The sequence below is a fragment of the Cydia strobilella genome, chromosome 26, assembly GCF_947568885.1.
Source record: "Cydia strobilella chromosome 26, ilCydStro3.1, whole genome shotgun sequence".
In the NCBI taxonomy this organism is placed as follows: domain Eukaryota; kingdom Metazoa; phylum Arthropoda; class Insecta; order Lepidoptera; family Tortricidae; genus Cydia; species Cydia strobilella.
The window spans coordinates 8327173-8344029 of record NC_086066.1 but is presented as its reverse complement, the minus strand read 5'-3'; the positions used below and the strand labels follow the sequence as shown (position 1 = coordinate 8344029).

The 16857-nt window shown below is 41.4% G+C and overlaps 1 protein-coding gene across 1 annotated transcript in view; it reads right to left on the bottom strand.

Annotated features, from left to right (window-relative positions):
* Positions 1-4197: 4197 nt before the first annotated feature.
* The window catches only part of LOC134753378 (pancreatic triacylglycerol lipase-like), a 36298-nt gene continuing 23638 nt past the window's right edge, over positions 4198-16857 (bottom strand). The window contains exon 8 of the mRNA XM_063689265.1: positions 4198-4261. Within this exon, the coding sequence (XP_063545335.1) occupies positions 4204-4261 (58 nt within the window). The 3' untranslated portion in view covers positions 4198-4203. The remainder of the gene's footprint in view (positions 4262-16857) is intronic.

The window sequence follows — 16857 nt, the reverse complement described above, 5'->3', positions numbered from 1 at the left end:
CTAACCTTTTTGTTAAACATTCGATTCTCCGGGATTGCAATATTCGCAGTTCTAACCTCACCTAACTTTTTTTTATTTTACTTTATTAGGTACACTAAACAAACAGATATCGTGCAATATCATGAGAAACATACAATTGCACATTATGACTTTTCTGGGGGACTTAGACATAATTAAAACAGATCACTCTCTCTCTCTCTCTTTAGCCTTTTTCTACCCTTTGGGTGTAGGCCTCCTTCATTTTGCGCCATTCGTCGCGGTTCTGTGCGACTTGGAGCCACTGTTTCCCCACAGTCTTCTTAATGTCGTCGTCCTAACGCATCTGGGGTCTACTTTGAGGACGCTCCATGGTCGCCACTCGAGTAGTCGTTTGCTCCACGAATCGGTCTTCCGTGCTATATGACCAGCCCTGGGGGACTTAGATATAATTATGACAGATCACTAGTTATAGCTAATATATTTATGTAATTGTTGCAGCACCAGCGGTGGTGTCGGGTCGGCGGCGCTCGTGCGCGGTCAGGCTGGAGCGCGTGCTGCTGGACGCGGCGCCACACACCGCCGAGCCCGCACACACACACACCGCCGAGCCCGCACACACACACACCGCCGAGCCCGCACACACACACACCGCCGAGCCCGCACACACACACACCGCCGAGCCCGCACACACACACACCGCCGAGCCCGCACACACACACACCACCAAGCCCGCACACAAACGCAACCTCACCATCACCACCGCCAGCTATCAATGTCACCATTGCGGGAAACGGTTCCGGAACAAGTCGGTTTTGGTGAAACACATACGCACTCACGTGTCGTTAGGAGCGTCGAGTAATTCGACCCGAAAGAACGATTCTTTAGAACATCAACAAAGTCAACAAACGTTACACAAAGATAAAAAGTATTTCGTAACAGTTTTACGGAAACCTGAGATGACACACCGTGGCGCGAAGCCTTTCAAGTGTAGGTACTGTGTCTACACGAGCTGCAGTAACGGACACTTACGTAGACATGAGAGGATACACACAGGTGACAAACCTTTTAAATGTAACAACTGTGATTACAAGTGCAATCAAAAAGGATTCTTACGTAGACATGAGATGATACATACAGGTGAAACACCCTTTAAATGCAACTACTGTGATTACAAGTGCAAACAAAAAGCACACTTACGGATTCATGAGATGATACACACAGGTGAAAAACCTTTTAAATGTAACTACTGTGATTACAAGTGCAAACGAAAAACACACTTACGGATTCATGAGATGATACACACAGGTGAAACACCCTTTAAATGCAACTACTGTGATTACAAGTGCAATCGAAAAAGCTCCTTACGTAGACATGAGATGATACATACAGGTGAAACACCCTTTAAATGCAACTACTGTGATTACAAGTGCAAACGAAAAGCCCACTTACGGATTCATGAGAAGATACACATAGGTGAAACACCCTTTAAATGCAACTACTGTGATTACAAGTGCAAACGAAAAGCACACTTACGGATTCATGAGATGATACACACAGATGAAAAACCTTTTAAATGTAACAACTGTGATTACAAGTGCAATAAAAAAGGATTCTTACGTAGACATGAGAGGATACATACAGGTGAAACACCCTTTAAATGCAACTACTGTGATTACAAGTGCAAACATAAAAGCTCCTTACGTAGACATGAGATGATACATACAGGTGAAACACCCTTTAAATGCAACTACTGTGATTACAAGTGCAATCAAAAAGGATTCTTACGTAGACATGAGATGATACATACAGGTGAAAAACCATTTAAGTGTAAAAACTGTGATTACAAGTGCAAACGAAAAGCACGCTTACGGATTCATGAGATGATACACACAGGTGAAAACCCCTTTAAGTGTAAAAACTGTGATTACAAGTGCAAAGGAAAAGAACACTTACGGATTCATGAGATGATACACACAGGTGAAACACCCTTTAAATGCAACTACTGTGATTACAAGTGCAAACGAAAAGCACACTTACGGATTCATGAGATGATACACACAGGTGAAAAACCATTTAAGTGTAAAAACTGTGATTACAAGTGCAAACAAAAAGGACACTTACGGATTCATGAGATGATACACACAGGTGAAAACCCCTTTAAGTGTAAAAACTGTGAATACAAGTGCAATCGAAAATTCTCCTTACGGACCCATGAGATGATACATACAGGTGAAACACCCTTTAAATGCAACTACTGTGATTACAAGTGCAATCGAAAAGGCTCCTTACGTAGACATGAGATGATACATACAAACACCCTTTAAATGCAACTACTGTGATTACAAGTGCAAACAAAAAGCACACTTACGGATTCATGAGATGATACACATAGGTGAAAACCCCTTTAAGTGTAAATACTGTGATTACAAGTGCACTAACAAAACAAGTTTACGACGACATCAAATGATACACTCGGGTGAACATCCTTTTCAGTGTAATTACTGCGAATACAAGTGCAGGCAGAAGGCATACTTAAAGAGACATATGAATCTACACACTAGTTAAAGTTAAGAAGCTTTGATATGGCCACTGTCATTAGATGTGAATGCGGAAGTCCCCAGCCCGCTTCTTGTATTTTTATTTTATTTATTTGGACTATAGTCTTGATGACAAATTTTTATTAATGGTATCAATCGATCAGGTTTGTTTTTGGGATCAAATGCCTATATGGGACCCATTGCATTAAAGCAATATAAAAGTCAGAAATGATAGTCAAAGTCCGACAGTCGTACTTCACTCGCGAAACGCTGCTAACAAAACGATAAGCGAACGTGACGTCAAGGTCACTGAGAGCCCATCTTGAATGTATGGAAAATAAGTAAAATTGCGATTTTGTCAGTGAAATATTGCGTTTATGCATATAGTTGCCATACAATCTTTGTTTTGATAACATGCAAGGAATCGAATGGTATCTTTACTTTATTCCTTTTTGAAACTTTAAAATCCTATATTTTTTATCATTTCCATATATTATTTTAATATCCACATTATTGTCATAAATTGCTCATTCGCTATCTATTTTACTAGATTTTGTTATAAAATTCAACATGTGTCATCATCCCTATTGTGATTAGTTGATTAGAAGTGCAAAACGAAAGTTACGGATTCATGAGATAATACATACAGGTGAAAGCCTCTTGAAATGTAACTACAGTGATTACATACAAGTGGAATCGGGAAGGACGGTTACGGACTCATGAGATGAAACATCGCCCGGTAAATGTTACTACTGTCACAGGGTGGACACGCTATACATCAAAAACCACTTGCGTTTCTATGTGTGAACGGCACGTCTGTACACGCATCATGCGTCATTGTGTGAGTAAGTTGCTTACAAACAGTACTGAGCGGCCGGCAAACGGCCGTCAATCTGGTGTCGCGGGGCGAGGTAATTCGAATCGGGGCGAGGCGGTGCGTGGCCGTTCTGTATGATAATACTATTACTTATTCTGTGCTACTGTGATAAACTAGTGGCTCTGAGAACTATAGACCTCGCTATAAGTTTAAAAAGTGTTAAAAATAAAAAATTACTTAATGACTTCATTGAGTTATTATTACAGCGAACTCCTAATGGTCTTATAAGTGACGCGGAATCGGCCAAAGCCGATAGAAAAAACCTTTGTCTGCGCAATAAGAGCGAAAGAGGCGTCGGCCGATGCGAGCCGAGTCGAATGAAGAGATTTTCGCTCGTATTGCACAGACATAAAGGTCATTTCTATCGGCTTTTGCCGATTCCGCGTCGACATATAAAGGGAGACCCTTAAGGTTGATATTTGACGAACGGTCTGGCCTAGTGGGTAGTGACCCTGTCTGCAAAGCCGATGGTCCTGGGTTCGAATCCCGGTAAGGGCATTTATTTGTGTGATGAACACTAATATTTGTTCTTTGTTCCTGAGTCATGGGGGTTTTCTATGTATATAAGTATGTATATCGTCGCCTAGCACCCACAGTACAAGCTTTTGCTTAGTTTAGGGCTAAGTCGATCTGGGAAGATTTCCCCTAATATGTGGTATTTTCTATAAAAAGGGACCTTATTGTCGATGGCGTTTACGCCATTATAAACGATGCTCCGATATAAATACAATGCCGCGCGACGCTGTGCGGCGTAAGCGCCATCGACAATAAGGTCCCTTTTCATAGAAAATGCCTCAAATAATGTTAAGTTTAGCCTCGAGAGAAAGGCGCGGCATCATTGGTCTGCAGGTAGTAGATTCCGGAAGATCTGTAAAAAAGAGTATGATTTCATTGATCATCAATTGGATCATATTTTAAGCTAAATGGCACACTTAGAGTAACGCACGTATAAGACACATGGTCATATTTTTAGGGTTGCGTACCCAAAGGGTAAAAACGGGACCCTATTACTAAGACTCCACTGTCCGTCCGTCTGTCACCAGGCTGTATCTCATGTACCGTGATAGCTGGACACTTGAAATTTTCACAGATGATGTATTTCTGTTGCCGCTATAACAACAAATACTAAAAACCGGCCAAGTGCGAGTCGGACTCGCCCACAGAGGGTTCCGTACTTTTTGGTTACAAGTTGGTGATTTTTTCTTTCATCTCGGCGACTCTAAATTCGCGTCAGATTGGCCAGCGATATGACGCAATATGACAATATGATTGGTCGAGTAGATTTGTAGCCCACCATAAACCATATAAATTTACGGTGGGGAATGAAAAAATGTAAGTATAACAAGGACAATCAATAATAATAATTATTATCGCGGATCAAGCAAGATGGCTCATAAAACCTGTGAAAAATTAAAAATGCTAAATTATAAATGCTTTCTCTGCTACTCCTACTGAAAGATACATAAGACTATCCCGTTCTGACAGTTCCCCCACCACTCATGCCTAATTAATTAGTTTTATACTAGATACTAGATTCATGGTTTTATACTAGATTCATGGTTTACGGGGACCGGGGACTTCCGGTCCGAGCGCCATCTTGATAGTTACCCTATTGATTAATTGTGCCATTTTCAACCAAAAGGGTACTTATTGTCGGTTGTCAATAAGGCGCTATTTCCATATATAAGGAGTGTACAGGTTTTTAAAGGGTCGGCAACGCGCGTGTAATATCTCTGGTGTTGCAGGCGTTCATAGGCTACGGTAACTGCTTACCATCAGGCGGGCCGTATGCTTGATTGCCACCGACGTGGTATAAAAAAAATAATAGAGATTCAATTCGAAATCAACCTTATGACAAGCGACAATGTGGTACTATTTGGTTGAAAACGTCACAATTCCTTTGTTTTTGCTCATGAATATTGTTTAAAGTGTTTTATCGATAGCTTATTATACAGTAAATGAATGTGGTGATGTGCAGTGAATAGGGAATTAATCTTGAAGCGCGTTTAACCACCATTTTGAAGTCTACGGCTGAGCCCACGTGTTTCTTGTAAAACTTGCTCCACAATTTGCGCCGTGATGCGCGTACGAGTGTGGAGGGTGCTTAAAGTCTATCGCTTTACAAGAGATAATGAAATCACCGTACACTGTCTTGTACTAACCGTACAATTTTAGTCGTATTTAAAGCTCCTATTAAAGACCTTGATACTGGCGAAATGGGCCCACTGGACTAAAGCCATATTTAAAAAAAAAAATGAATAGGCAGGCGTTTGACCACGATCCCACCTGATGGTAAGTGATGATGCGGTCTACGGTGGAGCACGCTTACCTATGAGATACCTATTAACTCTTGCCTTGAAGAGCCCCAGATTGTACTCATGCGGGAACACAGACTCGGGCAGGGCGTTCCACTAATTTTAAAAGACTGAATGAAAGTGTTTACAGACGGCCGATTGCGGCCGCACGACCTCGAACGCACGCAACACGTCGAACGTGGTTCTCGGTAGGCCCTCTGCTCACGTTCGATCGTGTGTAAGATGGTCCGGGGTACGTGCGTTAAGGACGCAGTTATAAGTGAGAGCGAGAAAGAAATATTTTGACCGCTCCAAGGTCGCGGTCCGGCGCACCCGTCTGTAGATACTATTAAAACTAATGGTGTCTACAAACCTCACCAATAATCGTAAGCGATTTGCGATACATTAACTCGTTGCTCCTACTTAAAGTCCCATCCACACTCGTGCGCGAATCGCTGATTAGGGAACTAGACGCCACACTCACGTTCGCGCCGCGATTCGCGCACGAGTGTGGAGGCGGTTTAAGGTTTATTGTGTTTCTACAGACCTAGGCCCGCTACAGACTACGCGTCGCGAAGCCGCGAACGCGAGTGTGGAGTCTATTTCGCTGATTAGCGAACTCGCGCCGCGATTCGGGCATGAGTGTGGAGGATCCTTTACATTACAACAAATGTCAGGCGGCAGGCGGCACCATTTGGAGACGCAGACGCCATAACTTTATTTACTTTACTTGTCAGTTTTGACGCTGTCAGCTTTCGCTTTCGCATATTGCGTATTGCGGTTGTTACTCTTACTCTTGTAGCGTGGTTATTTGTTATTATTTTATTAATCGCTGTTGCGATCGGTGAGAACATTGTGTCTTTTTGTCTAGTTGTTTGCGCAGTAATTATTAGAAGCCCTCGTGTGGCTTTGTGCGGGATGGAGGCGAGCGCGGGCGGCGGCATGGCGCGCGTGAAGCAGGAGTGGCAGGAGCCCGCGTGGGCTGGTGGCCACGGTGAGCTCACTATAACATTACTCACAGTTACTTCTATAACAAACATATAGTTCTGTGATTAAAAACCCCTCACGAGAGTTGCTTCACAATTCAAGTAATATGATCTCGCGAATGATATATGATCTGTGCCCAGCTGTGAGACGTATATAGGCTGAAATATTATTTTATTATTATTATTTTATGATCTACAGTACCGGCCAATAATACATATATTACCTTTGTGTTTTTTTGCTTTGCTCCTGCCTCAGTCTGAGGTTATTATTATTTTCAACAGCCCAAAAAGGCAATTATACTTGAAGCAATAACTCCATCAAATCATCTGTCACCACATGGTCGGGGTGAACCGTGAAACAGGCCTAATACTAAGTTTAAATTTTTACTGTCTTGGATATTTTGTATTTATCACTTGTATTTGTTTTAGTTTCGGCAATAAAGGCTATTATGATTACAATAAATTTTTTGCTAAATTATCGCATTGGGTTCATCCTGTAATGATAATTGTATGTGTGGAAATAAAATAAAATAAAAAATTTGATGACTTGTATGATTCTAGTTTAATTAGTTTAATTTTATTCTACATATTTAAAATTATTTCTAGAATAATACAATTTCAGTTCATTTTATTTTCAAAATACCTTGTCTTTTTTATACTTTTTTTCTAAAATTTAGCCCGACTCACTAATACAGTCACGAATCAAATTAAATTAAAATTGTAATTAAAATTATTTATTTTCGTAAAATATACAGGTGTTTATAAAGTATTATAAGTTTCAATTTTGTGCAAGCAAGCAGCGAGCATAGGTATAATTTTATGCCTAAATCTGACTTTTGTGAAGGAGTGAATTTTCTGTACTATTAGTTATTCTGTGGTAGGGGATAGTGCTGCCAGTAGTTAGTTTGTGCCGGTTCTAGCCCCTCCTCCTCCTCCCGTTCTAGACCAAAACTTTTCCGCTAGGGGGCGCCACTAGTTAGTTTGGCAAAGATCCGTCAGATGGCGCCACTAGTTAGTTTGGCAAAGATCCGTCAGATGGCGCCACTAGTTAGTTTGGCAAAGATCCGCTAGATGGCGCCACTTGCTAGTTCCATAAAAGTCCGCCAGAGGCGCCACTAGTTAGTTCTAAAAATATCCGCTATGAAATGTATAGATGGCGCCACTTGTTAGTTCCGCAATGATCCCCGCTAGATGGCGCCACTGTGTATGTGTAAGAGCGCCTGTTGTTATTTTCATAGCAAATCCGTTAGATGGCGCCACTTGTGAGTTCCATAGAAATCCGCCAGAGGCGCCACTAGTTAGTTTGGCAAAGATCCGTGAGATGGCGCCACTTGTTAGTTCCGCAATGATCACCGCTAGATGGCGCCACTTTGTATGCGAGTTATCGATTCGCTTAATGGTTCTCGATGAAATGTATAGATGTCGCTAGAGTCAGTGGACGTGGAAGTTTTAGTTCCAAAAACATCCGCTACAAAAAGGTATAGATGAGCTGCCGTCCGAGTAGTTCTAAAAAAGTCCGCAGCTAGTTAGGCAAAGATCCGTTAGAGGAAGCTACGTTTCAAAAGTGCGCTAAGAAATGTATAGATGTCGCTAGAGTCAGTGGACGTGGAAGTTTTAGTTGCAAAAACATCCGCTACAAAAAGGTATAGATGAGCTGCCGTCCGAGTAGTTCTAAAAAAGTCCGCAGCTAGTTAGGCAAAGATCCGTTAGAGGAAGCTACGTTTCAAAAGTGCGCTAAGAAATGTATAGATGCCGCCTCGTCAGTGGACGCTGCTAGTTAGTTCCAAAAACATCCGCTATGAAATGTATAGTGTAGTATAGATGCCGCTAATGCCTCGTCAGTGGATACGTGCATCTACAGCGTAGCCTATGAATGACGTCATATGGCCCAAAACTGTCACTACAAAGTACGGAATTCTCAGTGCGCGAGTCCGACTCGCACTTGTCCGTTTTTTATACCACGTCACTTGTTAGTTAGGCAAAGATCCGTTAGAGGGAGCTACGTTTAAAAATGTATAGATGGCGCTAGCAGCACCGAGTACACTTTGTAAGCTAAGTTTGTAATGAAAAAAAAAAAAACAAAAAAGTGACGGGGTGGCGCATCCATGCACAGCACAGTGGCTAAGGTCGGATTCGAACCGGCGCTATTCTTTAGCTAACCGGGCTGACGTCTCTGATGCATGATGATGATGATGAACCTCTAGGCCGCCTCGTCACTGTGTAACAAGTTCGAATTTCGAGACTATATGTGAGCAGCAGCAGAATCATAGTGAGACTAGGTGTTGTGTGAAATTCGCGGCAAGTCCGACTCGCACTTGTCCGGTTTTTTTATACCACGTTAGTGGCAAACGAGCAGACGGCTCCCCGCCCGATGGTAAGAAGTTACCGTAGCCTATGAATGGTGTCATATGGTCCACAACTGTCACTAAAAAGTATGGAATCCTCGGTGGGCGAATCCGACTCGCACTTGTCCGGTTTTTTTTAATACCACGTCAGTGGCAAACGAGCATACAACCCGCCTGATGGTAAGCAGTCACCGTAGCGTATGAACGCCTTGTCCGGTTACTCCGGTTCCTCTAACAAAAAGTACGGAATTCTGGGTGCGCGAGTCCGACTCACGCTTGTCCGTTTTTTTTATACCACGTTATTCTTTGCAGTTGGGTTTGTCGCTTTTGCTTATCAAATGTATGGAGTTTGTAGTTTACCAACCGCAAAAAGGTACAACAAGTTTGTTTTCTTATAGCACATTAGTGGCAAACGAGCAGACGGCCCCCGCCTGAAGGTAAGCAGTCACCGTAGCCTATGAACATCTTGTACTTACGGTTTTTTAATACCACGTTAGTGGCAAACAAGCAGACGGCCCGCCTGATGGTAAGCAGTCACCGTAGCCTATGAACGCCTTGTCAGCTTTTTTTAATACCACGTTAGTGGCAAACAAGCATACGACCCCGACTGATGGTAAACAGTCACCGTAACCTATGAACGCCTTGTCCGGTTCCTCTGACTAAAAAGTACGGAACTCTCGGTGGGCTAGTCCGACTCGCACTTGTCCAGGTTTTAAATATGCCGTTATTTCCACCTCAGTTTAGGTATTTATCTGCCGCCCGCCGACCGTCGCGACATTAACGTGACCTAAGCGTGTAAGCGCCATGGAATTTCACGGCGCTTTTGACCTTTAGTGTGGGATATACGTACGAGACTACCAGCGCATTGCCGAAAGTTATATGTATATATTTTTCAAAATTATTACCTGTACCACGTCAGTGGCAATCAAGCATACGCCCCGCCTGATGGTAAGCAGTGTCACCGTAGCCTATGGACGCCTGCAACTTCATAGTTGCTACATGCGCGTTGCCAGACCCTTTAAACACCTACTTACTCCTTTTGAATAGGGAATGGGGAATTGCGCAATAATTTGGGTGTGTAGATATAGTTGGTTAAACCAAATTGTCAGTAAATAAGAACAATACAAACTATAATCATCCTTTTCTTTTGGGTGCTAGTACTATGTAGTAGTATGATTCTTTCTATAAGAGTTTTGAATGATTCACGGAGTTTTGAACAATTCAAAAAGTAATCACGGTCTATATCCCGGTCAATATAAGTCTAATGATTCTTTCTGTCTATGCTTGAAATGAGACAGTCCTTTGGCAAACTATAGGTAGGTTTTACTGAAATAAAAAAAGTTTAAAAGTGAATGAGTAATTATTTATTTACCAATCATTTAGTTATTTTATAATGTCCTCATACAAGGGTTTTAAAATTAATCTCTTTTCATCTTTACCATAGAAAATTTTCTCTTTTAATTTGGGTGTACATATTGTGCTTATCACTAATAAAATTGGACATGTTATCATAGAGAGTTTTACTCAAGTCTAAACAGGTAGATAATAGTATTTATTAAAATTTGACTGACATACAGTTAGTAGCGGCGTTAACATCTTTCAACGTATTCTAAAAGTTAATAAATATGACGTCACCCAATTTCTTGTCGACTATATATATATGCTAAATTCGCGTCTATCGACGGGCAAACAAGCAGACAGGTCGCCTGCAAATACTATTGTATGTTTGTACTGGCGCACTTTTCTTTGCAGTTGGACTTTTGTCGCATGTGGTTATTAAATGTATGTAGTTTGTAGTTTGCCAACAAATAAACAAACAATCAGACAGCCCGCCTGATGGTAAGCTGTCATCGCAGCCTATGGACGCCCGCAACTTCAGAGTTGTTACATGTGCGTTGCCGACCATGTATTTGAGTACTTGAAGACCAACTATAAAACAAGTTACATAATATTTGAATTACTTATACTGTTCCAATTCTCATCTAGTTTTGATGCTAATTCAATTCTCATCTCATTCATGCAAAATGTTGTGTAATTCGTGTATATCTGGATTCGGGGTTTATTTATTGAATCTTTACTGCGCTATGTGCTTGAAAGTGAATTTGGCCTGCGCTTGTCTGATAGCCAGATTGGGAGAACGTTTAAAAGTCTGATTGTGCCTATTGGTCACGAAACCCATGCGATGCTAGTGGAGTTGTTAGCTCATTAATTCGCGTATATCGGAGTTGACCTACTCTTCAATTTTTAGGGTTCCGCACCCAAGCAAAGGGTAAAAACGGGGGCGCTATTACTAAGACTCCGCTGTCTGACTGTCTGTCTGTCTGTCTGTCCTAATACAAGTTATATCAACTTAAACAGAGGATTCGACACAACTGTAACCCACTGCATGTTATACAAATAAATAATTTTGAATTTCTGTTGCCGCTATAAAAACAAATACTGAAAACAGAATAAAATAAGTATTTAAGTTGGGCTCCCATACAACAAACGTGAGTTTTTTGCCGTTTTTGCGTAATGGCACGGGACCCTTCGTGTACGTGTCCGACTCGCACTTGGCCGGTTTTTAATATTGAACCTAGTACCTATTTAATATAGATAGACGTGCCGTTCGCGTGCACGCGTGGTCATGCAATGTGGCGAAATTAAAAACACGTTTTAAGATTCATGACAACATACCAAACATAACCTTACGTGATTTGGTCGGGTTCTTTGTTACCACCATAAACCATACTAAATTAATTGTGGTGAATAAAAAAAATGTGACAAGGACAAACAATAATAGCGCTTTCTCTGCTACGATACATAAGACTATCCCGTTTGGTCATTTCCCCCCACCGCTCATGACTACGTAACACAACCATACATGTTCCAATTAGGCTATCATAAATGAGACCACAATACCGGCAACGTGCAACTGGTGCATACGCATTCTAAAATTAATTTAAAAAATCAAAAAATAACAATGGAGTACGTCATTGAACTCGTTGTGAGGCTGTGGTTCAGTAACAAGGGGTTTGGGTACAATTATAAATGTGGAGATAACGATGAAACAAATATTGCATTCATCTCAGCAATCGAGGCGCTAGCACCTGACGTGGACATTTACAAGTGGGAAGCGGCCCGGAGCGATCTCAAGAAGCTGATCAAAGAACTCCTGGAGCAGAGGTCCATCCTCCAGTTACACTCGGGATACCATGCGGAGGGGCTTCTGCTGGAGGTGCTAAGAAAACACAACATTAGATCATTCCTCTCAGTGCCTCTTAAACAGAAAACTTTAATGTGGAAAGACGCAGGGGTGTGGTTCGTGGAGGTGATTAACCCGAAAATCATAAAAAGAACGTATGTGTTTTTTGACTGCGAATAAGTGTATGTCTGTGTACCGAAATAAAAAAAAGTTTAAAGACGAATGACTATTTATCTATTTACCAATCATTTAGGTATTTTATAATATCCCCATGCAAGTATGGGGAGCGGGTTTGATATCGATTTGTTAACTGCATAAAAACGTAAAATTCGTTGTTAAGGGGCTACCTGGCGCCAAATACCTTTGATTAGTTTTCTAATGCTTTTGGATCTAATCATATTAACAGCAACGGCTTTAAGCAATAAAGTATGCCATATTTACTTCAAAGTTCATTGTCGATGAGATATTTGGTATCAAAGTTGAAAAATTTTAGGCCAAAAGACAAGAACTGAGTTGATCATGACTTGTGCTCTCACCCTCCAATATTCGTGTTAGTTACCTATCGATCCACTTAATTTTATGCAAATCAATGACATCATTTAAAAAAATGCTATGCCATGATTAGTAAACTCAAATTTATCAATTCAACTGAGACAGGAAATGAGTAAATACCCGCTAAATTCGTTATACCTAATTATATCGGCAACGGCGACGCTAGCTCTGATATGGCTTGCAAAACCAAACTTACTCTTTAAAAAGCTGTCGCAGTAAAGTTTACCAGAATCATTGTAGGTATAATTATAGGAGGGTTTCGGCCGCGATTTACGTGTCTCACGTATCGCATCAAGGTCAATGAGAAGAGCGTCTTCAAAATTTTAACACGAGAACGCCATTCTTACCGCAGAGAAGCATATATTATACATTTGTTGGAAGATTGAGGCCTGTCTGCCCATGCATTATTGCATTGCCTTTCTTGGAACTCTTCTACGTACATTTGTCTCTATTAGAAGGTATTTCTGGTCTGTGTACAGTTTGGTAAAATGACATTCGGTGTACGCGTCACGTCATGTGTTCAGTGGGCATGCTAAGGGCAAAAACCCAGGCCTTGAGTTTAGTTAATGCTTGCAGAGAGCGCCATGTGCATTTGGCGTTGCAGGCTGCTTAAAGTTTCTATTGCCGTCTTTTGGCTGGTTTTGTTACACCAAACTGCGGAGGCGTAGGTGATAATGGGCCTCGATTTTGGGCCTTATGTCTGGATCTTCGCGAAATGTAGCAGGAAATTATTTACGAGGTACGGGCGTGCCACGTGGCGGTCATGCCATGTGCGTGCATCTGCAGGGCGCGGCGGGTCGGGGGGGGGGGGGGTCTCACCGTCTAGACAGCAGCCCACGCATTCCACAAGCATGACGTCGTGCGCAGGTGTTCAAGTCGGCTATTATGATTATTATTTTTAATTGTGATTATTGCATCATCAATCAAAGACAAGACTGCATATTTTTAAGTATACTTTGGAGGTGGTGACGATGGGGAATAGAGATAAGGGTTTATGTTAAAACAAAAAATTGGTTTATTTTCATCAAACTTATTCAATGAAAAATATAGGTATTACACAAAATATCGGCGGCATAACACTTGATTTCAGAGTCGATAATATCGCGCTTAAAATTACAAATATGCCGCATTGTTCTGTTTTGGAGTGCAAAAACTCCAGCCGGACAAGAAATATCACACATGGAGGGATTTCATATCATAGCTTACATAGCTTATTTCATTATGCAACGCTAGATGTGTCTATCTTCAAAAATAAAAATCGTAGATGCAATTTCGACATAATTTCCTCTACTGTAAAGTTTAAATTATTGTAATGGGCGTGCCGAGGAGAAGGCCCAGGGGTTCCTGTTAAACGAGCAGTGCGTTGCAGGCTTATATTGCCGTCTTTTGGTTGGTTGGTTTTGTTACACCAGACCAGACTGTGGAGGCGTAGGTGATAATGGGCTTCGATTTTGGGTCTTATGCCCCATCTTGCTCCTGCCATTCGATTATATAATATATAACAGCGACCCGCCCGGGCTTCGCATGGGTAGTTGAACCAATTCACACACACATTAGACAACTAAACCTTCCTCAAGAATCACTTTATTCATCGGTGAAAACCGCATGTAAATCCTTTCATTACTTTTGAGTTACAGACATACAGATAGACGTTGTTGTTGAGACTTGTGCTCTACGATACACATACCATACTCATTCGGCGAGGTCGAGTGATTGTAGCATATTCAATCGCCCGTATGGTCGGTTTTAATTGTTCTGTTCTAACCTGTTTGGTTGTGATCTGTTCTGTTGTGATCTGTTGTGGCCTGTTTTGTTGTGAGTGTTGTGACCTGTTCTATTCTGTCTGCACTCGACCTGGTTAACAAGGCGCAGAAATCCTTAGAGGACAAGCAAACCGCCCTATGTCTGGCCCTCAATACAATAGGCTCTATTATCAAAGGCCCCTGCCGACACATGATATTCCAACCTTAGACAAGGAGCTCTAAACACAATATTCAATTAGTGTACAGAAAACCGACTTGTCCTTTAATCCGAGCAAGACTGTGATCTGTGATGGTACCATTCACAAAGAAACGAAAGCTCGAAAAGCTTACAGAACCAAGACTTGATGGATAAATAATACCGTTCTCAGACTAGATAATGTACCTAGGGAGTCACTTTCTACCAAAAGTTAACTTGGAACCCTCACCTGTGAAATATCTATGTATATAAGTATGTATATATTTATATAAGTAGGTATGCATGTCGTTATGCAAGCCCGGGCGGGTCGCTGTTATATATTATATAATCGAATGGCAGGAGCAAGATGGGGCATAAGACCCAAAATCGAAGCCCATTATCACCTACGCCTCCACAGTCTGGTCTGGTGTAACAAAACCAACCAACCAAAAGACGGCAATATAAGCCTGCAACGCACTGCTCGTTTAACAGGAACCCCTGGGCCTTCTCCTCGGCACGCCCATTACAATAATTTAAACTTTACAGTAGAGGAAATTATGTCGAAATTGCATCTACGATTTTTATTTTTGAAGATAGACACATCTAGCGTTGCATAATGAAATAAGCTATGTAAGCTATGATATGAAATCCCTCCATGTGTGATATTTCTTGTCCGGCTGGAGTTTTTGCACTCCAAAACAGAACAATGCGGCATATTTGTAATTTTAAGCGCGATATTATCGACTCTGAAATCAAGTGTTATGCCGCCGATATTTTGTGTAATACCTATATTTTTCATTGAATAAGTTTGATGAAAATAAACCAATTTTTTGTTTTAACATAAACCCTTATCTCTATTCCCCATCGTCACCACCTCCAAAGTATACTTAAAAATATGCAGTCTTGTCTTTGATTGATGATGCAATAATCACAATTAAAAATAATAATCATAATAGCCGACTTGAACACCTGCGCACGACGTCATGCTTGTGGAATGCGTGGGCTGCTGTCTAGACGGTGAGACCCCCCCCCCCCCCCCCCCGACCCGCCGCGCCCTGCAGATGCACGCACATGGCATGACCGCCACGTGGCACGCCCGTACCTCGTAAATAATTTCCTGCTACATTTCGCGAAGATCCAGACATAAGGCCCAAAATCGAGGCCCATTATCACCTACGCCTCCGCAGTTTGGTGTAACAAAACCAGCCAAAAGACGGCAATAGAAACTTTAAGCAGCCTGCAACGCCAAATGCACATGGCGCTCTCTGCAAGCATTAACTAAACTCAAGGCCTGGGTTTTTGCCCTTAGCATGCCCACTGAACACATGACGTGACGCGTACACCGAATGTCATTTTACCAAACTGTACACAGACCAGAAATACCTTCTAATAGAGACAAATGTACGTAGAAGAGTTCCAAGAAAGGCAATGCAATAATGCATGGGCAGACAGGCCTCAATCTTCCAACAAATGTATAATATATGCTTCTCTGCGGTAAGAATGGCGTTCTCGTGTTAAAATTTTGAAGACGCTCTTCTCATTGACCTTGATGCGATACGTGAGACACGTAAATCGCGGCCGAAACCCTCCTATAATTATACCTACAATGATTCTGGTAAACTTTACTGCGACAGCTTTTTAAAGAGTAAGTTTGGTTTTGCAAGCCATATCAGAGCTAGCGTCGCCGTTGCCGATATAATTAGGTATAACGAATTTAGCGGGTATTTACTCATTTCCTGTCTCAGTTGAATTGATAAATTTGAGTTTACTAATCATGGCATAGCATTTTTTTAAATGATGTCATTGATTTGCATAAAATTAAGTGGATCGATAGGTAACTAACACGAATATTGGAGGGTGAGAGCACAAGTCATGATCAACTCAGTTCTTGTCTTTTGGCCTAAAATTTTTCAACTTTGATACCAAATATCTCATCGACAATGAACTTTGAAGTAAATATGGCATACTTTATTGCTTAAAGCCGTTGCTGTTAATATGATTAGATCCAAAAGCATTAGAAAACTAATCAAAGGTATTTGGCGCCAGGTAGCCCCTTAACAACGAATTTTACGTTTTTATGCAGTTAACAAATCGATATCAAACCCGCTCCCCATACTTGCATGGGGATATTATAAAATACCTAAATGATTGGTAAATAGATAAAT